We start from the raw sequence: 23,485 nt of genomic DNA on the forward strand, positions 1-23,485 counted from the left end.
AAACATATGGTGCTAGATAACACCGGTATTAGTAAATTGATGAAAACAGTCTTCTGCTATTTGGGTGAGTTTCAGTGAAGGCATCCCTGGCATAAAATCAAGACTCTTAAACCTTTGGCTCTCAATTACGGAGCCTGACACTACACACACACACCTCAAATTAGTATTTTATCTTTTCCATCCTATATCTCTAATTCTAAAACTACATGGGCTCTTTTAACTGACTGATAACTGCAGAGAAAGTTATTAGAGGGGGAAATGCCTTCTTACTTTTGGATGGCTAACTACAGTATAAAAAGGTGTAAGGCTTCAATAAATACAGGAAGAAGAATTTACAAGAACAATAAGACTATGATTAGAGAATAATGAATGTGGATTCTATATTGTGATACTATGCACAATGTTCAATTACTAACCACAAACTGGACATAAGACCATGCAAGTAATAACGGAGTAAACATGGTAGAATGGCACATTTTTTTAGGGACATTAAAAAATAAAAATTTATTAATATACATATCCTTACCTTTCACTAGGATCTTAACACTATTAAAACTGAAAGAAATGTAAAAGTTGATTTATTTTTTGGCATTTATATTAGTATGGAAATGTTTAATTCCAAACAAAAACAGTGCTGATAGAAAATTCTTATTCTTCTATTTTGGTTAATGAAATCTTCAAAATACATGCACATATATATTTGTCAACATCATTCCTTTAAATAGAGGTAGACTTCATTGTATCTTAGTTCTTTACTCATTATACAATATAAACATCATATAAATTTATCTTCAAATAAAATGTTACCTACTTACAACTTTAAAAGGAAATTCTAACTACAATAATTCTAAAATAAGATTCAGTAGAAATATCTTGTTAAATGTGTGATTATTTTGAGTTACATTCACCCTTGACATAGCTTCTTTCATAACCTATCTCCACTTGATCCCTCCACCCTTCCAGTGATTTAAAAGCCCCCCAATCTGGCCTTTTTTTTTTTTTTTTTTTTGAGATGGAGTCTCCATCTGTTGCCCAGGCTGGAGTGCAGTGGTGCGATCTCGGCTCACTGCAACCTCTGCCTCCTGGGTTCAAGCGATTCTCCTGCCTCAGCCTTCTGAGTAGCTGGGACTACAGGCACATGCTACCACGCTCAGCTAATTTTTGTATCTTTTGTAGAGACAAGGTTTTACCATGTTGCCCAGGCTGGTCTTGAATCCTGGCCTCAAGTGATCCACCCACCACAGCCTCCCAAAATGCTGGGATTACAGGCGTGAGCCACTGCACCTGGCCATAAAAGCCCATTTTAAGCAGAATGGTGAACTAGATATACGAGCACTTCTTATCTAGGTTTTCATAACATGTCATCTGGGTCACCACACATGTTCCCTTGCTGGTCTTCCCGCACCTCATTTCTTCTCCCCCGAACCTCTCCACCCACTGCTAACTACATAGCCATCCTAAAGTACCACTTTCTCCTCAGTCTAGGAAGATGTTCTAGTGCCACCACATCAAACCCTAAATATCCTCCTGCCCAGCTTTTGGGGCCCTCTATAATTTGCACACCTCCATTTCTCCCCAACCTCACATCCTCCTGCCAAACATGGGTCTTTGGCTTTAGCCCTTTCTATGTCTTGCTCTTCTCCAGGCCTCAGCTTATAATCTACCTCCTCTGAGAAGACTGTATCAATGAAAGTACTTAGCATATATCTCCTGACCATTCCTACCATATTGATTTTCTCTTCCCTTTAGGCATTACCCATCTGTGAAGTTAAGCTCTTAAAAAATATGATTGTTTGCAACCAGCCTGGCCAACATGGTGAAACCCCGCCTCTACTAAAAATACAAAAAAATTAGCTGAGCGTTGTAGTGGGTATCTGTAATCCCAGCTACTTGGGAGGCTGAGGCAGGAGAATCACTTGAACCTGGGAGGCGGAGGTTGCAGTGAGCCGAGATCGTGCCATTGCACTCCAGCCTGGGCAATAACAGTGAAACTCCATCTCAAAAACAAAACAAAAATATGGTTGCGTTGGCCAGGCGTGGTGGCTCACACCTGTAATCCCAGCACTTTGGGAGGCTGTGGTGGGCAGATCACTTGAGGCCAGGAGTTTGAGGCCAGCCTGGACAACATGGTGAAACCGTATTTCTACTAAAAATACAAAAATTAGCTGGGTGTAGTGGTGCATACCTGTAATCCCAGCTACTCAGGAGGCTGAGACAGGAGAATTGCTTGAGCCTGGGAGGCGGAGGTTGCAGTGAGCTGAGATGGCGCCACCGCACTCCAGCCTGGGTGACAGAGCGAGACTTCGTCTCAAAAAAAAAAAAAAAAGTTGTACAGAAAAGGGTTAACATAGCAGATCTGACTGCTGTCCTTGGAAAGGCCTGCTTACAAAATGGCCCTTGGCCAGCATCTGGGAACTTAGATTTCAAGAGGGTTCCCACCATTAACTGATGGGTGCTGAAACTGTTTGTGTAAATAACATGGTTTATGCTGAGCATTCCCTTTCCTCCTGGCAGTCTGGAATTTGGGTATGTGCTTGGCCAGGGATGCCTAAATGATCAGCCCCCAGTAGAAACTCTCGGTACTGAGTCTCTAGCAAACTTCCCAGGGTGGTAATGTATCACATGTGTTGTCACAACTCGTTGATGAGGAAATTAAGTATGTTCTGTGAGACTCCACTGGGAGAGAACCCTTGGAAACTTGCACCTGGTTTCCTCTGGATTTCGCCCCATATGCCTTTTCCTTTTGCTGATTTTGCTCTCTATTCTTTCATGAGAACGACTATATGCTAAGTCGTCTGAGTCCTAGCAAAACCTGGGGGTGGTCTTAGGGACCCCTGACACAGTGGTTTTTGTTCACTAACATTTTAGAGCATATGGATGGATGTGTGTGTGTGTGTGTGTGTGTGTGTGTATGAATAAATTCAACTCCATTCAATAAGCACTTTCTGAAGACTGACTATATGAAAGGTAATAACATAAGATAAAAGACTAATGAGGCCAGATGCAGTGGCTCACACCTGTAATCCCAGCACTTTGGGAGGCCGAGGAGGTTGGATCGCTTGAGCCCACGAGTTCGAGACCAGCCTGGCCAACATGCCGAGACCCTGTATCTACAAGAAAATACAAAAATTAGCCAGGTGTGGTGGCACACATCTGTAGTCCCAGCTACTTGGGAGGCTGAGGTGGGCGGATCACTTAAGCCTGGGAGGTGGAGGCTGCAGTGAGCTGTGATCACACCATTGCACTCCAGCCTGGGTGACAGAGTGAGACCCTGTCTAAAAAAAAAAAAAAAATGCTTAACGAGGCACCCTCAAGAATTTGATAATCTATTTGGGGAAATACAAAGGCAAATGACAATAATTAGAGACTAAATGAAACACAAGTTAAAGTGGGGGCTTTGATATGCTTTACAGTGGGTCTTAAAAGGAAAGTAGGTTTAATAAGAAAAGAATGGAGCTCAGGAGGCTATTTCTAGCTAAGAGAACAGTAGGAACAAAGGTACAAATACATGAAAATACAGTATGCTCCAAAAAGCAGAGAGTCCATGTGGAAATGCAGCTAGTAAGATAGCTTAGGGTTAGACCTGGCTAACAAGTTTTGTCTCTTTTCTTGTAGGCAATAAAATACTCGGAAGGTGTTTGTGCAAGAGGGGTATGATACGATCTGCGTTTCAGGAAAATGACTGTGATCAAAGAGACTAAATTAGAATATCACAAGAAGCAAGGAAACAAGCTAGAAAACTCCAAAGCTTCCAAAAACAGATCAGGGATACATAAGAATGCAGAATATAGCAAAAGCAGCATTTTCAATTAGCAGGGAAAGGACAAATTTTCAATAAACAGTGTTAAAAAACTATCCATTGGGGAAAAAAGTTAGATCCTGACTTTACATTATATCATAAAAATAAAATAAATTCTAGAGGCCAAGGCAGGCAGATCACTTGATGTCAGGAGTTCAAGACCAGCCTGGCCAACATGGTGAAACCCTGTCTCCACCAAAAATACAAAAATTAGCCAGGAGGGTGGCGCATGCCTGTAGTCCCAGCTACTTGGGAGGCTGAGATAGGAGGATCACTTGAACTCGGGAGGCGGAGGCTGCAGTGAGCTGAGGTCATGCCACTGCACTCCAGCCTGGGCGCCAGAGTGAGACTCCACCTCAAAAAAATAAAAAATAGGCCAGGCGTGGTAGCTCATGCCTAATAAATCCCAGAACTTTGGGAGGTCAAGACAGGCAGATCACCTGAGGTCAGGAGTTTGAGACCAGCCTGGCCAACATGGTGAAACCCCACCTCTACTAAAAATAAAAAAATTAGCTGGACATGGTAGTGGGTGCCTGTAATCCCAGCTACTGAGGAGGCTGAAGCAGGAGAATCACTTGAATCTGGGAGGTGGAGGGTGCAGTGATCCGAGATCGTGGCATTACACTCCAGCCTGGGCAACAGAGCGAAACTCCATCTCAAAATAAATAAATAAATAATAAAAATAATAAAATGAATAATAAAATAAATTCTAAATGGATTAAATATTAATATGTTTAAAAGTTAACCATAGGCTGGGCATGGTGGCTCACACCTGTAATCCTAGCCCTTTGGAGGCTGAGGTGGGCGAATCACCTGGGGTCAGGAGTTCGAGACCAGCCTGGCCAACATGGTGAAACCCTGTCTCTACTAAAAATACAAAAATTAGCTGGGCGTGGTGGCGCGTGCCTGTAGGCCCAGCTACTCTGGAGGCTGAGGTAGGAGAATCACTTGAATCTGGGAGGTGGAGGTTGCAGTGAGCCGAGATTGCACCACTGCACTCCAGCCTGGGTACAAGAGCGAGACTTAGTCTCAAAAAAAAAAAAAAAAGTTAACCATAAAATCACTTAAAAGAAACACAGTAAAGAATTTTTATAAGCATGAGATGAAATCTAGAAGTCATATGGGACAAACTGGACAGATTCATGAACATCTAAAAGTTCTGTAATGTAAAATCCAGTATAAACAGCTGACAAACACCAGCAAAATGTACGACAGGTTAATACCCTCAGTAGATCAAGAGCTCTTACAAATCAGTAAGAAAAAGTACCACCCCCAAAGTACTGGCAAATACAGAAATCAGGAAACTGAGGAAAGAAATACAAGTGGTCAATGGACACATAAAAAAGATGCTTGCACCAGTAATAATCAAAGAAAGGCAAATGAGAACTACTTTCTGTTATTAGGCTGACAACTGAAAACAAAGACTGATCATGTATAGTGCCAACTAGGGTGTAGGTAAACAGGCCTTTCATGTACTGCTGGTGAAACTATAAATCAGTAAAAGGGGCAATATGGAAAGGTACCAAAATGTCCATGTGGCCAGGTGGTACTACTGAAAATAACAGAAACCTGGACGCTATCCCAAAGTCATCACCAGAGGCCTGGTTAAGTAAGTCAGCAAAGGTTGAACAGGGGTATGTGTACCCTTAGGAGTATATGAAGACTTTTCAAGGAATATGTGAGTACAGATAGTTTTAGGGAACTAATTTCTAGATCATTAAATTCCCAATGTTCACATTCTAAAAATATCCTGCCTGCACAATTGGTTGAGGCTGGTTCCCCACCTCCCACCTTACATGAGAAAGATACACCTTCTTCTCACTTTGAATCTTACTATTGTGTTATCACCTGCAGACCTCCAGGAAAGGGGTAATTTGAAACACTGGTTTGGTGTCAAGAAAGGGAACCAACTTTAACAACTAGCAATAAATAGCATACTTCTGCAAGTCAGATGGTTCCCAATTCTTTGCCTTTGTTTAATAAAATTGGAGGACAAAATCAAGCTATTGGTGATAGAACCTTCAAAATACTTTTTGATAATAGATCAGTACGTGATTTGTTTGGCCTAAAATTCAGAGTGAGTCCAAAGAACTGAGTGGCATTCCTATAAATAGAAGTCCCTTCATTCCCATCTATATAATCATATAAATAGGGTTTCTCAGCACTTATATCTATAAAAAGAAAAAATAGAATACTTGAATACTATATTATTCTACTAGCAACAGTATCTATGAATACCTAAACTAATTGAAAAAATGCATTTGCAATAAAACTTCTTTTGTTTCATCAATACTTCAACTGTAATATTAACTCAATCCAGAGGAAATATTTAACACTTAATAGTCACAGAAATCTAATAACATTATGCACCAAATAGATTTGGTGATCAACAAAATACTTTTAAAGATAAAATTCTATGGAGGGGCCAGGCGCAGTGGCTCATGCCTGTAATCCCAGCACTTTGGGAGGCTGAGGTGGGCAGATCACTTGAGATCAGGGGTTCGAGACCAGCCTGGCCAACATGGTGAAACCCCATCTCTACCAAAAAATATAAAAACTTAGCTGGGCATTGTGGCATGCGCCTATTGTCCCAGGTACTTGGGAGGCTGAAGCAGGAGAACTGCTTGAACCCAGGAGGTGGAGGTTGCAGTAAGCCGAGATCGCGCCATTGCACTCCAGCCTGGGTGACAGAGACTCCATCTCAAAAAAAAAAAAAAAATTATATGGAGAAAGTGGAATGAAGTCCAAATTCAAGGCAAAAAGGAAAAATGTAAAATTTCTCACTGTTAAAAAGAATTTGTGTATTAAAAAAATTCACGGTATTAGTTATCGAATTCCTGTGGTATGTAGGTTCCTCTAAAGAGATTTAAAAATATAATGCAACAGTTTTAAGACTGTCAGTGTTTATAATATGCCAGAAATTGTATCCTATACAATAATTTATGATAAAAATGTTAGATAACCTACCAATGTGCAAGAAGGTAGATAACTTTTCAAAACTTTACAGTATGGAGCAAAAAGGGTGAAGAGCACTGAAATAATTAATACATCCATAGAGTTGAATAATTTGCAGCCATTAAAATGGGTGAATCAAATGTAGTAATGAATGAGTGATGGAAATGAGAAGACTTGAAACCATTAAAGTTGGAAAGAGAACTGGGAGAATTAGTAGGACACGTTTCTAGCTTGGCTTGGCTAGCTTTGAGAGCTAGGGGACCTGAGGGAAAACGAGTGGTTAGGGGAGGACAGCAAGTCTGATATAATTTTTAACAGCTTTACTGAGATGTAATCCATAGACTACACAGTTCACCCATTTCAAATGTATAATTCAGTAGCTTTTTAGTACAGTCACAGAGTTGTGCAACCATCAATCACCACAATCAGCTTTAGAATATTTTTCTTCCCCTAAAAAGAAATCCCATACCCATTAGCAATAACCCATACCTGCTCTCAATTTTCCCCTCACCCCCGAGTCACTGGCAACCACTAATTTACTTTATGTCCCTATAGATTTGCCCATTTTGGACATTTCATATAAACTGAATCATACAATATGTGGTCTTTTGTGTCTGGCTTCTGTCACTTAGCATCATATTTTTAAGGGTCTTTCATGCTGTAGCATGTTTCAATGCAAGTTTGATTTTATTTTAATTTTTTTTTTTTTTTTTGAGACGGAATTTCACTCTTTCACCCAGGCTGGAGTCCTGTGATGTGATCTCGTCTCACTGCTACCTCCGCCTCCTGGGTTCAAGCAAATCTCGTGCCTCAGCCTCCTGAGAAGCTGGGATTACAAGTGTGCACCACCACGCCCGGCTAAGTTTTTTTTTTTTTTTTTTTTAAGTAGAGATGGGGTTTCACCATGTTGGCCAGGCTGGTCTCGAACTCCTGAGCTCAGGTGATCCGCCTGCCTCGGCCTCCCAAAGTGCTGGGATTACAGGCGTGAGCCACCGCGCCCAGCTGCAAGTTTGATTTTAAACATGCTAAATTTGAGGCGCTTTTAGGACATCCATGTGAGGGTATCTGGGAGGCAGCTGACAATCTGGAGGTCTGGAGAGTAGTCAGGGTTGAAGACATCAACAGAGGTGATGGCTGAAATATGGGAGGAGGTAAGGGCAATCAAAACAAGAAGGAGGATTAAGAAAAGAGAATAATATCACATCACACTAGGAAATGCTTACATTTTAAAAGAATGCACGGAGGAAGAGAAAACCAAGTAAGACAGAGAAGGCAGAGAGGTAGGTAGTGAAACTGAAGCCTCCAGATCCTAAGTGCTTGAAAGTGATGATGCCCTTATGCAACACTTCCTTTGCACCCTGGCACACTTCAGCTCAAGGGACCTGGCAAGTGTATACTAGATTTCTGTTGATTCAGCTGATCTTGGTTCCTGTTCTATTTTCGTACTCCATGACTTTCAAGGTTTCTTTCAACCCCCAAAACCACGAATCCCAGTCTCTAACTTCCTTCCTGCACTGTCATTATGCCCTCTTCTCTCTTCCTTTTTTATCCCTGGGCAGAGCTCTGGTAAGCACCACAGAACCTGAGGACTGCTGGAGAATGCTCCTTGGATCTCCGCTGCCTTGGAATTCCTTGCCTGCCTGACCAAATGTGCAATTACTTAGTTTTTCAGAGGCAATGTTCCCAGAGGTGACTTCATTAATTCTTACTAGCTTCTTTGTTCCAATCTAGTATATAATCAGACTCTCAAAAGTTTCTGAAAACTTTCTATGATGAGCAGAGGATGCTTCCTGGGGGTAATTCTGAATCCTAGTGGATTAAAGACAAGCCTTATTCCAGGTAGTAACAGACATTCCTCCCACCCCTTCATCTTCCAGCCTAAGCACAGAATCCAAGAGAAAATAAACACAGTAAAAGGGACTTAGGGTGCCACAATGGAATATGACAAGTACATCATGAATGAGGAAGAATTTCCGTTCTGTACTTTTCTACTACTGCTTGGGAATCTGACTAGTTTGTAGGCAGCTGGGGAGCCAATGCAGTTTTAGGGAAGCCACTATCATTCTGGTAAGTGGAAGCAGAGGATGTATTAGGAGCACATCTAGGATCCCCACCACCACCACCACCACTCCCCAAAGCTGTTTTTTGTTGGAGACAGGAAGTGCATGGCATAGGATGGCACAATCACCAGACTGTACTACAGATGAGGAAATGCAAGACTTCCCAGCCATGAGTGATCACTCCAGCATTTCAATATGGCAGGGGAGTGAGGAGTCCAGACAAGATCTGTCTAAATATTCCTGGTGGACTTTAAGGCATATGGGAATAAGTAGATTCATATCCAATTTCAGGCTCAAGAAGGTTCCAGGGCATTTAGATTAATTAATGATGCAATCTTAGTGAGTCTAGGTGGTGGTCTAATAACTGCCAAAAGAATGAACTCTCTAGCAGGGCAAAAAGCCAAAACAGTGCAGAGATGCTGCTCAGACTAAGATTTCTCTCTAAGGAAGAACCTTCAAAGTTCCCTCTGATGCTAAAGCTTGGGATGAAGAGTCATATAAATGGTACCTCACACCCAGGAACTCTACTTGAGCAAAAATGTCCCTAATTTAAGGGAAAGGGAAAGCAACACTAGAAGAAACCAGAGTCTCCAGGCCTTCACTCTTTTTTTGAGGGCACAAAGGCCTGAGATAAAATGGACTAATAGGTCTAAGCCATCAGTTTATACACATGGAATGGGATTTGTTACTACTGGGACAGCTGAAAGGCCAAGTTAGTCTCAGCTATCTTACTTCAGACCCTGGCACAAACAGAACAGCTTCAATGCCTCATTCCTTTCTCTAAAGGTTAGGAGAGTGGAGCCCAGCTGTTCAGTAGGGTGCTAGTAGTAAGGTACCTGAGTTGATGCTGTACTTGTAGAGCTGGGCTTTGTTCAAACACAAATCTATAAAAATTCTGGCTCTGGCTTGCTTGCAGGCAATGACAGTAGCCCGATTGGAAAACTCCATGTCAAAGTGGCTGCAATAGAAAGATATATGAAGCAGCATCCAGAAGGGTGGGCCTAAGAAAAACAGGCAGTAGACACTGAAAAAATAGTAGACACTAATTAAAAAAAAATCCAGTGTGTTGAGACACTGCTAATGCAGCCAGATGGCAGTGAAGGGCAACAGGAAGGTGAGGCTGTGACCAGCGCTGAACCCTAACTATAACTGCTACACTTTAGATGATACAAAAAGCCTAGGCCTAAAGATTGGAGACCCATAGCAGGCTGTGGCTTCTTCTAGGATATACTTATTATGTCCTATGATGAAGGCCTGATTTCTGATTTCTATTTGCTGTGAAGCGGGGCTGGTGAGCAATGTAGTCTGGAAGAATAGGGTGGTCAGCAGGAATTGGGCAAACTGAGGCAAACAAAAGAATAAAAAAATGGAGCAAGATTCATGATATATAGAAACTATAAGCTGAAGCAGACAGTCAGGTAAGCACCCAGCAGCCCCAAGTCACTGGAAAAGATGGAGCAAAAATAGAGTTAAGCTAAAACTCCAAGTTTAGCACAGAGCTAACAGAAGACAAACAGACACCATGTACCAGAAACCCAACCTTGCGACTGAAGAGAAGGCCTGCCTCAGCCATTTTCCTTGAGTGAAAATCAATGACTAGCTTCCCTGAAAACAGTCAGGCTGCCATCTGTGACTGGGAACAAATATCTGAAAGGTCTGCTGCAAAGAAACTTGCCACACAAAGCAGGAAGAGAAGCAGCATCTCTAGCTAAGCCCTGGCACAGCCTGACGGTGGGGAGATATACGAGATGGGAAAATGATTCCATTGACACTTTTTAAAAAAAGAGATGGGGCCGGGCGCGGTGGCTTACATCTGTAATGCCAGCACTTTGGGAGGCCGAGGCTGGTGGATCACATGAGGTCAGGAGTTCGAGACCAACCTGGCCGACATGGTGAAACCTCGCCTCTACTAAAAATACAAAAATTAGCTGGGCGTGGTGGCAGGTGCCTATAATTCCAGCTACTCAGGAGGCTGAGGCAGGAGAATCACTGGAACCCAGGAGGCGGAGGTTGCAGTGAGCCGAGATGGTGCCATTGCACTCCAGCCTGGGCAACAAGAGTAAAACTTCATCTCTAAAATAAATAAATAAATAAATAAAGAAAGAAAGAAAGAAAGAAAGAAAGAGATGGCTTTCCTAAAACCATGAGTGACATACATGGTGAAATTAGAAATCTTCTAAGGTACTCAGTTAAAACTGGGGGTGTATGTGTGTGACATAAGATATTCTATTTAATTCTAAAACATAAAAAAATAAGTTGCCAACTTCATTCTACTCATCCATCTTTTGAAAAGTGTTAAGATTTACTAAAATCATTAAGCAAGCTCAGTGTAAAGGCTTCATAAGTGTAAGTATTTAAGAAAACATTGGCCGGGCGCGGTGGCTCACGCTTGTAATCCCAGCACTTTGGGAGGCTGAGGCAGGCGGATCACGAGGTCAGGAGATCGAGACCACGGTGAAACCCCGTCTCTACTAAAAAATACAAAAAATTAGCCGGGCGCGGTGGCGGGCGCCTGTAGTCCCAGCTACTCGGAGGCTGAGGCAGGAGAATGGCGTGAACCCGGGAGGCGGAGCTTGCAGTGAGCCGAGATTGCGCCACTGCACTCCAGCCCGGGCGACAGAGCGAGACTCTGTCTCAAAAAAAAAAAAAAAAAAAAAAAGAAAACATTTATGATTATAAAAGTTATAAAACCACAGTTGGGCTATTCAATAGCAATACCAGAGATACATACATTTCTCAGAAGAAAATATTAGCCTAAAATTATGAACAAAAATGAGCCTACGAATTGACAAACATGCCTCACTTACTGATATAATGCTACTGTTCTCATTTCGTTTTTTTCTCTTCCTGTTCTTTTTTTTTTAATAGTTGGGGGTCTTGCTATGTTGCCCAGGCTGGCATTGAACTCCTGGGCTCAAGCAATCCTCCTGTCTCAGCCTCCCAAGTAGTTGGGACTACAGGCATGTACCACCACTATGCCCAGCAATTCTCATTTAAAATATAATTATTTTGTAGAAGTTAATTTTATGGCATATTTATGCTGCATTTTCTTTCTTTCTTTCTTTTCTTTCTTCTTTTTTTATAGGTCTCACTCTGTCACCCAGGCTGGAGTGCAGTTGCGTGATCATGGCTCACTGCAGCCCTGACCTCCTAGGCTCAAGTGGTCCTTCCACCTCAGCCTTCCAAGTAGCTGGGACTACAGGCACATACCACCATGCCCAGTTTATTATTTTTAAAAATTTTTTTTGTAGAGGTGGGGTCTTGCTATGTTGCCCAGGCTGGTCTTGAACTCCTGGGCTCAAGCGATCCTCTCTCCTCGGCCTCCCAAAGTGCTGGGACTACAGGCGTGAGCCACCACTCCTGGCCTTATGCTGAATTTTCAAATACTAACATGGTTAATTCAAACAAAATCGATCTACAACTAAAAGAGTATGCAATTCCAATTACCAAGTAAAGAAACTTTTTATTAACATTAAGAGTTATCGGCCGGGCATGGTAGCTCACGCCTGTAATCCTAGCACTTTGGGAGGCCGAGGAGGGTAGATCTATCTGAGGTCAGGAGCTCGAGACCAGCCTGGCCAACATGGACAAACCCCGTCTCTACTAAAAATACAAAAATAAGTCGGGCGTAGTGGCAGGCGCCTGTAATCCCAGCTACTTGGGAGGCTGAGGCAGGAGAATCACTTGAACCCAGGAGGCGGAGGTTGCACTGAGCTGAGATGGTGCCATTGCACTCTGGCCTGGAGAATAAGAGCAAAACTCTGTCTCAAAAAATTAAAAACTTAAAAAAGTAAAAAAAGAGTTATTAACAAGCTTGGGGAGTTAGGAATAAAAACATTAAGCATTAGCATAATGGAATCAACCTCAGTATCTATCAACGGCTGAATGGATAAAGAAAATGTATATATATATATATAATGGAATACCATTCAGCCTTAAAAAGAAGGAAATCCTGTCATTTATGACAACATGGATTAATCTGAAGGATATTATGTTAAATGAAATAAGCCGGGTACACAAAGACAAATAACACATAATCTCACCTATACGTGGAATCTAAAAAAAAAGTCAAACTTACAGAGTAAAATGGTGGTTACCAGAGCTGCAGGGATTGGAAAGAAGTTGGTCAAAGCATCAACACAAAATTTCAGTTACACAGGAGGAATACGTTCAAAAGATGTATTATACATCATGGTGACTACAGTTAATTACAATATATTGTACACTTGAAAATTGCTAACAGAGTAGATTTTAAGTGTTCTCAACACAAAAAAATAAGTACGTGAGGTAATGGGTATTTTAAATAGCTTGATTTAGCCATTCCATAATGTATACATATATCAAAACATCATGTTGAACACCATAAATATATATAATTTTTACTTGTCAATTAAAAACATAAATTGCAAAAGAGCATATAATGGTGATGATTGCACAGCACTGTGAATGAAATTAGTGTCGCTGAACTGTATGTACTTAATGCTACTTAAAAATGGTTAAAATGGCAAATTTTATATTATACATATTTTACCACAACAAAAAAAATATGAATGGGGAAAAGAGTTAGTGTATTTTGCAATTACACACCCTTTGTATATATTCAATATATTTTTGGCACTCAGATAATTCATTTTGTATAAGACTAAAATACATCAATTAAAAGCCTTTACCTGAGTTTCCCTTTCAAAGATTAACCATACAACAGAAATTCTAAAGTCAAAAGTTCAAACAGCTAACATATGCAAAGTATTCAAGGCATAATGCCTAAAAGCATTTTAAGATTACACAGTCTCACAACTATATTACCATTACCCCCTGAAGATCTTATTCAACTATCATACAACAAGAACATTTAAAAACCCATGTTGTTTCTTAAAATTAAATGAAAAACCAATTTATCTAATGAACATAGATAATCTAGGAGTTTAAAAGTCACTAAACATTTTTAAATCATTTTAATTCAACTAACCTTCTTTTTTCTCATTAATCTTTCTCTGAATTTATGAGTGATAAATCCCCTTGGGCCAGTGAACCGTAAACGCTGATACTTAGCCTGAATGTACAAGCTCTTCTGTACCAGGCCTGATTTATAATTGGGCTGGCATCTGCCACCTCTAAAGTTGCTCTGTGAAGGAAAAAAAAAAGGAATTAAATGTTAAAACTACATCTTCCAAGTTTACTTTATTAGTAAACAGATGAGTGGGTGGCTGGGTGCGGTAGCTCACGCCTGTAATCCCAGCACTTTGGGAGACCGAGGCGGAACTCCTCAAGCTGATCGCCTGAGGTCAGGAGTTCAAGACCAGCCTGGCCAACAAACACGGTGAAACCCCATCTCTACTAAAAATACAAAAATTAGCCAGGCGTGGTGGCAGACACCTGTAATCCCAGCTACTCAGGAGGCTAAGGCAGGAGAATTGCTTGAACCTGGGAGGCGGAGGTTGCGGCGAGCCACTGTTCTCTATGCTTGAAAAGCACAAAAGAGCGCCACTGCGCTCCAGCCTGGGTGGCAGAGTGACACCCTGTCTCAAACAAAACAAAACCAAAAACAGATGAAAAACTGTCTGGTACTTGGAGCTGTCCTGGATTCTAGGCCTTATAGATGTTAAAACAGAAAGAGTTAATGATGGTGAGAAAGTATGTTTCTCTCAAGCTGGCTTCCTAGCTCATTTTATATATCAATATATATATTTTTAATTTTTATTCTTAGCTGGGCATGGTGGCTCATGCCTGTAGTCCCAGCTACTCAGGAGGCTGAGGTGGGAGATAGCTTGAGTCTTGGAGGTAGAGGCTGCAGTAAGCTGTGATTGTGACACCACGCTCCAGTCTGGATGACAGAGCGAGACCCTGTCTCAAAAAAACAAAACAAAACTACATCAAACCAAATTTTTAAAACTGTTAAGTTAAAAGAATTTGAGGGCGGGCACAGTGGCTCACACCTAAATCCCAGCACTTTGGGAGACTGAGGTGGGAGGACTGCTTGAGGCCAGGAGTTCAAGACCAGCCTGGGCAACAGAGTGAGACCCTGTCTCTACAAAAAATAAAAAAAGAATTTGAAATTAATTCTTGAAATTCATCATGCTAACAAAATAAAATGTTCAGAACCTCTAATGAACTAAAATTATTCTTCTGATTAATAGTGAAATGTATCAAACCCCAATGAGGGGGAAAGATATTAAGTATCAATATCTATTTAAGAATCAAAAACTCTTTTAACTTTATTCCTGTTAATACCTTCAAACAAATCTTTCTTTACTTAAAAAGAACACTTCCTAGCCTGCATACACTGTCCAGCATTAAATTAGACATAAGAGGACAACAAATATTTGTGTGTTTCCCATGTGGTTGGTAAGAGAAATGGTCCCTTGTTAATTTACTGCTGGGGGTGGAAGAGGAAAACAGTCCTCAGTTTTGTCAGTCGTGAACCAATCCTCTCCAAACCTTCCCAAACAATTCTCCAAGTCTCCCTCCCTCACTCCCCCATATCACACACTGCTCGTGTCTGCCTGCATTTCCAAGCATCCTCCTAGAATAATCTAAAACAGATGGGAGCAGTGGCACAAAGGTTCATAGATGGAGTCTATCTCTGCCCTGCTAAATCTTAAAAACTTAGCTACTTGCCAACTTACTGGAAGAAGCTGCATTAAGCTCTTGACTATGAAAGGGATTTCTCCCCCAAAATCATTCAATTAAATTCTCCTATAGAAAATAAACATGAAGCCATATGAAGAAAAATCCTGGGCTGAACAAAACTTTTAACAAGACCAGTTCAGCATAACTTGAATATTGGAAGATCTAATTCCAAGAAGTAGAGAGAGATATGGTAGAGAATGAAAGACTTTGGGGACCCAGCGTCCTCTCTCAGGCATAGTAAACTATAAAACTGTTCTGAGCTTGTTTAACAAAATTCATAACTAATATTATATGCAAGGTACAAAGACTAAACAGATCCACCTCTTTTCCTTCAGGGGCTGACAATTAGTAGAGATGCTGGGTCTGAGCACTGGAGACATAGCTACTCCTTCTGATTTTGCCAATAGGAGTCTACCAAGATCCTGGAAAAAGGCTCTCCATGCTTGAAAATCACAAAAGAGCATTTAGTTTGAATGGCCCAAGCAGGAAGTCTTATTCTTCCATTTGCCTTACCACTCAAGAGCTAAGAACTCAACCAGTGTTCATTTATTAGGCAGGTACAAGGGTCAGAATAAAAGTATCAATTCTGTATCTTTAAAATAGCAGCCACTGCATACTAAATTTATTCCCAAATGTGTTCTTTTTTTTTTTTTTCAGTGCAAAATAACTTTTATTGAGATCCCACCAACTGCAAAATCTGTTCCTGGCATTAAGCTCCTTCTTCCTTTGCAATTCGGTCTTTCTTGACTGGTCCCATGAATGCTTTCTTCTCCTCCATGGTCTGGAAGCGGCCATGGCCAAACTTGGAGGTGGTGTCAATGAACTTAAGGTCAATCTTCTCCAGAGCCCACCGCTTCGTCTGCACCAGCAAGGACTTGCGGAGGGTGAGCACCCGTTTCTTGGTTCCCACCACACAGCCTTTCAGCTTGACAAAGTCATTGGTCACTTCACCATAGGGGACAAAGCCACCCAGAGGGTTGATGCTCTTGCCAGACAGGTCATAGTCAGTGGAGGCATTGTTCTCGATCAACTTGCCGTCCTTGATAAGGTAGCCCTGGCCAATCTTACAGATCTTCTTGTTGATCTCAGTGCAGTGATGGTAGCCTTTCTGCCCAGCACGTGCCACAGAGAAGGCTACACGAGCAGGATGCCGTGCCCCAATACAGGCCACCTTGCGCAGGCCTCGGTGGGTCTTGCGGGGCAGCTTCTTGGTGTGCCAACGACTGGTGACCCCTTTGTAGCCTTTGCCCTTGGTCACCCCGATGACGTCGATCATCTCATCCTCCCCAAACACTTGGTTCACAGGTACCTGCTGCTCGAGCCTCTCACGGGCCCAGTCCAGCTTCTCGGCCATGGTGCCTCCATTCACCTGGATCTCCATCAGGTGGGCCTGTTCTGGCGCAGAGGAAGCAGGCGCATCTGGGTGTGGGCAATGACACGGATGACTTGGCAGTACTTCTTCATGCTGCTGAAGTCCTTCTCCAGCTGCTTCTTGCCATCCTCATCCTGCCATTTCTTGCAGTACTTGGTAAAGGCCTTCTCCTTAGATTTATGCCAATTCTTATAGAAACGCCTCTTGCATTCATCACTGATGTGCTCAGCGAAGACGGTCTTGAAGGTCCGGAGGCCTCGAGGGGTTTCCACGTAGCCCACAATGCCCACAACCACCATGGGTGGCGTCCCCACAATGGTCACAGCCTCCACCACCTCCTTCTTGTTCACCTTGGATCCTGGCCTGTCGACTTCCCGCACGATGTGAGTCATGCCAGCCTTGTATCCCAAGAAGGCCGTGAGGTGGACCAGCTTGGACGGGTCATCCTTGGGAAGCTCTTCACCTTCCCACGATGCCTGCTGCTGCGCTTCTGAGGCAGGAAGCCAAGGGACCCATGTCTGGCAGCGGAGAACTTTCTGTGAGACATCACGCCATCAAATCCCGCCGGTAGAGCGTGTTCTTTTTTTTTTTTTTTAATAAAATGAGAATTTTACTTAGAAGATTGATATATAAATTTTATTATCTGCTAATTTGTTCTCATCTTCTCAATTTTCTCAAGTAAAAAGGAAAAGACAACCTAGTTACATGTAAATGTTTCATCACAAAGTTACATGGGAAGAGTTTTGTCTTTAAATCAAATTCTTTCTTTGCTTTTCATAAAAAACATCCCTGAGTCACATTCCAACTACTACATGACCAGGGTCCAATCAAATGGGATGAAACTAATAGTGGCCCTTTTAGAATGTTTCAGGGAAAGAGTTTACTATTTGTAAATGATTAAGGCTGAAAACAGAAGCTAAAATTACAAAAGCAAACAAAAGCACATTTCGTTTACAGAAAGTTAGGATCTGAATAAAATATTTATACATCTTTACAGATATGAGTCAAGATTTTTTTTTTTTTTGAGATAGAGTTTCACTCTGTCACCCAGGCTGAAGTACAGTAGTGCAATCTGGGCTCACTGCAATCTCCGCCTCCTGAGTTCAAGCGATTCTCCTGCCTCAGCCTCCAGAGTAGCTGGGACTACAGGTACATGCCATCACGCCCAGCTAATTTTTGTATTTTTAGTAGAGACAGGGTTTCACTATGTTGGCCAGGCTGGTCTCGAACTCCTGACCTCAAGTGATCTGCCCGCCTCAGCCTCCCAAAGTGCTGGGTTTACAGGCGTGAGCCATCATGACTGGCAAGATATGAGTCAAGATTTTCTCAACATGAAGAGCTAAACAATAATAACTCCTAAATAAACTATTATAAGATTGAATACACTATTAACCTCTAAAGAAGTCAATAAAATTGTTTACAAACACGACAATGGCTGCATTAAATAACAACCCTCTTTAAACACTATTTGTTTCCTCTTTGATAATAAAGTTCAGATTAACCAGCAACTAAAGCAATGCCAGGAGGAAAAGAGATTGGGTCTTAAGACAGGTGAGTTGTTGCTGGAGCTGCTGTTGCTTTTTAACAAGGAGACGGTTACGAAGTTGTGAAAGGGAAGAACTGGCTGCAGCAAGACCCATAACATCAAAAATATTAAGCTACTAATTTAGTGAAAGCCAAAATGTATGCTAGATAGAACTATGGCTTTAAAATTATGGCCTAATATATAGACATCTAAATAGAAGAAGTACAATGTTTAGGTTCTGTAATAATTTTCAAAGACTTGCCCATAGAAATAGATTCTATTCTTTTTGAAATTTAGTGTTTGGTTGATTTTATTTAAGTTCCATCCTCAGAGTACTTAATAACAGGAAACAGATCATGAGCCATATTGGGAAAACAAATGCGCAAATGATGTGTTACAATGGAATAGTTAACAAAACTAAGCAGATTCTTGTTTTCACAATTATTTCAAAAATGGGTATGTCAGACATAATGAAGCACATAATTTTACAAAAACAGAATTATAATGAGACACTAATGTTAAGACTATCTGCACAAACTTGACACATCAGAGCTAATCTTGAGACTGATGCGGTCCATTTCTACATGTCCTCTAAGGTTATTACTATGTCGCTTTGAACTAGTCCAATTCATGTAAAAAGTAAATTTTAGGAAAATATTTCTTGTTTTTTTTTTTCTTTGGGGACAGGGTCTGTTCGCTGTGTCACCCAGGCTTGAGGGCAGTGGCACAATCTCGGCTCACTGCAGCCTCTGCCTCCCAGGCTGAAGCGATCTTCCCACCTCAGCCTCCTGAGTAGCTGGGACTACAGGTGCACGCCACCATGCCCAGCTTTTTTGTATTTTTTGTAGAGACGGGGTTTTGCCATGTTGCGAAGCTCTTCTCGAACTCCTGACCTCAAGTGATCCATGCGTCTCAGCAACCCAAAGTGTTAGGATTACAGGTGTGAGCTACAGTACCCAGCCAAAAGATTTCCTTTTCTTATGAAGGATTAATTCTGCCCACTATTTTACTACAAAGAACTGTACACTTCTAAGCATTCATGTAACATTATGTAACTTTAAATGATTGGTCAAGAGGTAAAGTTATTACATATATCTTGAAAACATTTGTCTATGAATTTATGTTAAAGTATCTTCCCTTAAGGAAAAAAGGTAACAGAAAATAAATCTTATGATGCTCTTAGAAAAATCCTATAATCAACTATATCTGACCAATGAGAACAACATGTAGTAAGCACTTAGATCTGAAAGCCCATCTATATTGTCTGTAAGTTATGCAGACATCACATTTTCAGTTGATGTGATGCCCCATTACACAAGAGATCAAAAGATGGTATAAAACATGTATATATTCTATGGCCGTAATTATTTTTAAAAACTTCGTGTCACACATGTAATCTTAGATACATAAACCATTGGCTAAAAATGTAATCTATTCAATGCCTACAAATTATGTTACTCTCATTGAATAAAATCTTTCAACATCTATAAATTCTCTCTCAAGAAGCCAATATTAATAGATCACTCAATTAACCTTCTAGTCCATAATTTTAGATAGTTTCTACTACTTTTCTGTTCATATTAACTTCCTCCTAATGAGCTACCTACTCTAACAAGCCTGTCTGCCACTTTAACACAAAAAGCTCAAATTCTTGCCTTTATTTAGGGGAGGGAGACAGTATGACTGAAAAATATTAATAAAGTACCTATTACAGGCAAGAAACTGTCAAAATTGATTTTAAAAGCACCTCAACTTTTGTGAGCAAGGAGATAGAAATATAATACCTTGGGCCAGGTGCAGTGGCTCAAGCCTGTAATTCCAGCACTTTGGAAGGCCAACGTGGGTGATCCTTGAGGTCAGGCATTCGAGACCAGCCTGGCCAACATGATGAAACCGTCTCTACTAAAAATACAAAAATTAGGCGCGCATGATGGCGCATGCCTGTATTCCCAGCTACTTGGGAGGCTGAGGCAGGAGAATAGCTTGAACCCGGGAGGCCGAGGTTACAGTGAGCCAGGATGGCACCACTGCACTCCAGCCTGGGCGACAGAGGGAGACTCCATCTCAAAAAAAATGAAATACAATACCTTGTACTATAATTCTTACTCCATATATTTAGGGGATGAGGTGTTCTGGATAATCAAACATATTGGTTGATTAAAAATTATCATTCATATCAGATATAGATGTACCAATAATTAAGAGTGTGATAAAATATGCTTTAACAAAGCTACCTGGACCAGAATCTTCCTGTGATGATCCAGAACACCTCTAAGGGTTGTGTGTCCATGGCAGGGTTTTTCAATCTGTGAATCTTGGAGAAAGCTCTACAGCTCTGCACGTGTATCTTAGAGGTAAAGGTGCTGGCTTAAAGGGAGGGTCTGCAGCCTTGCCTGTCTCCCCACCTAGAGCCACTCCACCTGCATCTGTTTTATGTATTTGTGTTTCCATGTAATATTTGGAAAAGGATTCTACTGGTAAAAAAGAAAAAAATTGAAAATCAAGTCCTAAGGAAAGGGGTCATCAATAAATTGATTACAGTTAACTATAAATGTCCAGAAATACTAGTTTATAGCTACCACTTGAAAGCATATTACAAAACAGCTCTTGATTTACTAACACTTAAAACATTATGTCCAAAGCATAAAACCAAAGCTGGAATTAAATGGAAAACAACACTCAATACCTTAAAAGGTCTTACTCTTGTGTTTCGGTGGTTTCCCTCAACCTCAAATGGTTTGTGAGTAATTATGTCTTTTCTCTGCGTAGTATAATTCTGCATGAAAAAAAGTAGTAGTGTGGGTTAACAGACTTTAAAGCTTATTTTAAAAGCTTGTTTTACCATTAGAAAACACATTTTAAATGTACAGGATTAAGAACACAAAGCAGGGAGCAGGGAGCTTAGCTGTAGAGCACATACACATCCCCTCCTTGACCCATGCTAACTTGACCCTCAACTTTGACTAACATGATCCATGCTAGTTTGTGAGAAGCCAGGATCATTTACGCCTGTAACAAGTGTAAAACATACTCATGTATAACATAATGGGTGAATTTGAGAAAATGAATGATATATCTAGCATTTATTCAGGCACCTAGGAGAAAAATAAACCCATTACTATCAGGAGTTGCTAAAGGGTTCCTACTGCCTAAGAAGAATACAAATCCTCAACAGTGCAAGAGGCAGGTTTTCCTGACTCAGGTAACTAATCTGAGGTGATGCTCTTGCCATGGCTAGAAAAGTACCAGAAATAAGAGAAAGAACTACATTAGTAAGTCTGCAACTATGAAGAACCTAAATCCTCTGGTGGAGACAGAAAAGATGGGGCCCATTCTCAAGATGGTTTCCTTTTTCTAAAATCAACAGTCTTATCACCTTCTATTATTTCCACTTTCTGTAGAGTCTGGCCAGAGGGAGGACTGTACTAGGCAACTGCTGACATGGCTCCCAGTGATCCGACCAATTATTCCTCCCTTCGAGTGTCGGCAGGGCCTAGGAACTTGCTTCTTGCAAAAAGAATATGGTAAAGAATGAGATTTTACTTGTGAAATTAGGTTACCGACTCTGGCTTCCATCTTTCTCGCCATTACTTGCCTGTTCTTATGGAACTAGCTGCCATTTTGTGAGCTGCCCTATAAAAAGGCAAATCTTTCAGACAGAAAGTAGATTAGTGTTGGCTGGGGGTGGCAAAGGGGAGTAACAAAACAGGCATGAGGGCTCATATTGGGTAATGAAAATATTCTAAAACTGGACTATGGTGATGGTTGCACACTTTGGTTAATTTACTAAAAATCATTCAATTATACACAAATTGGTGAATTTTATGGTATGTGAATTATGCCTTAATAAATATGTTCCAAGAGATCTTAAGAGTTGTTCCCAAAAAATCTTTCTTAAATTTTTTTCTTTTATTATTATTATATGTTTTTGTAGAGATGAGGTCTAGCCACGTTGCCCAGGCAGGTCTTGAACTCCCGGGCTCAAGCAATCCTCCTGCCTTGGCCTCCTAAAGTGCTAGGATTACAAGCATGAACCACTGCACCTGGCCCCCCAAAAAATCTTAAGAAAGCTAGATTTATTAGCTTTATTTAATGAATCCAATAAAATCCTACTAAATCAAGTAAGAAATGACCATTTCTTCTGTCATAATAACTTTAAGCATCAACGGAATCTTATAACATATACTTAATGAACAGTTAAAAACGTGAAAAATATTGGTGATGCCTGTACATTTTGATGTATTGGAGAAGAAGAAATCATAAAAATGAAAATTTTGGAACTGCGATCTTACCATGTAAGGTTTTTCAATACATTTTCTAAAATTTGATTTTATAAAATGTGTAGGTTTTTGGAATCCATCAGTATGAATATTCTTTACCTTTGAAAAACTGGAATTCTTATCATCCCTAATAAGGAAAGAGAGAAAATAAGAATATTTTATTAGTATACCTTTTTTTCCAACAAATAAACAACAATAATTTTAAAAAGCCCCTTCAGAAACAATTAAAGTAGCACACAAGTGAAATCTCAATGATCTATCACTACTAAAATTAAAAATGATAGTCATTAGGGCTAAACCCCTCATTTTCCAACAAATGTTATTTATCTAAGTTGGAGGTTAGCAATGGGGAAAAACACTTCTTGAACCAGGTTCTCAATCTGGGGTCTAAGGACAGGCTTCCTGGGGGCCGTAACCCCCTGAAACCATATGTGAAATGTGTGTTTTGAGGAAAGATAATTACTGCTCTAGAACCTTTCGCAGCACTGCCCCCCTCCCCTTCTTGCTGACAGCTCCTACTGGTGGAAGCACCAATGGCTCATGACCCAGACCATTCAACAGAGGCAAGGTGTATGACTGGCTCAGGGTCCCCTCACTGGCAGAGCTGAGGCCTCTGATACTGCAGGACCACAGCAGCGAAGGACAGCCTCCTCTCTCCCGTCATCATGAGGTACTGAGGCCACAAAGGGCTGTTCTCAGGCAGCCCTATCTGGGAGGGAGGTCCTTCCCTGGGCTCTTCCTCTGATCTCCAAAGCCTCATTTCTACAGCCCTTGGGGATTCCTCTCCGCGTCACATCCTGCCTCTCTCCACAATGCTTCTCAGCCCCTTCCTGTGTCTTCTGCAGGCCCACCTTCAGTCTTTCC

At 41.1% G+C, this 23,485-nt stretch overlaps 2 protein-coding genes across 16 annotated transcripts in view; both read right to left on the reverse strand.

Annotated features, from left to right (window-relative positions):
- The window catches only part of BCLAF3 (BCLAF1 and THRAP3 family member 3), a 77,444-nt gene that overhangs the window by 4,677 nt on the left and 49,282 nt on the right, over positions 1 to 23,485 (reverse strand). For 7 of the 15 annotated variants that reach the window (XR_010119691.1, XR_010119690.1, XM_063634988.1 and 4 more), the window contains 4 exons: positions 22,634 to 22,748; positions 21,028 to 21,117; positions 13,784 to 13,939; positions 3,018 to 3,110 (listed from right to left, as the gene is read on the reverse strand). Coding sequence is in view for 10 of the 15 variants with exons in the window: in XM_063634988.1 (XP_063491058.1) it covers positions 3,018 to 3,110; positions 13,784 to 13,939; positions 21,028 to 21,117; positions 22,634 to 22,748 (454 nt within the window). In the remaining 5 variants the exon portion in view is untranslated. Of the gene's footprint in view, positions 1 to 3,017; positions 3,111 to 13,783; positions 13,940 to 21,027; positions 21,118 to 21,717; positions 21,849 to 22,633; positions 22,749 to 23,485 lie in introns of those variants that run through there. The other 8 variants (XR_010119692.1, XM_055267578.2, XM_063634985.1 and 5 more) reach the window with 7 other exon arrangements.
- LOC129475494 (large ribosomal subunit protein uL3-like) lies at positions 16,079 to 17,396 on the reverse strand. Its single transcript, XM_055267580.2, is given in 3 exon segments — positions 16,079 to 16,839; positions 16,842 to 17,270; positions 17,273 to 17,396. Coding segments are annotated over 3 exon segments (1,206 nt in total). The 5' UTR covers positions 17,364 to 17,396; the 3' UTR covers positions 16,079 to 16,153.

The sequence above is a fragment of the Symphalangus syndactylus genome, chromosome X (genome assembly GCF_028878055.3).
Source record: "Symphalangus syndactylus isolate Jambi chromosome X, NHGRI_mSymSyn1-v2.1_pri, whole genome shotgun sequence".
Lineage (NCBI taxonomy): Eukaryota > Metazoa > Chordata > Mammalia > Primates > Hylobatidae > Symphalangus > Symphalangus syndactylus.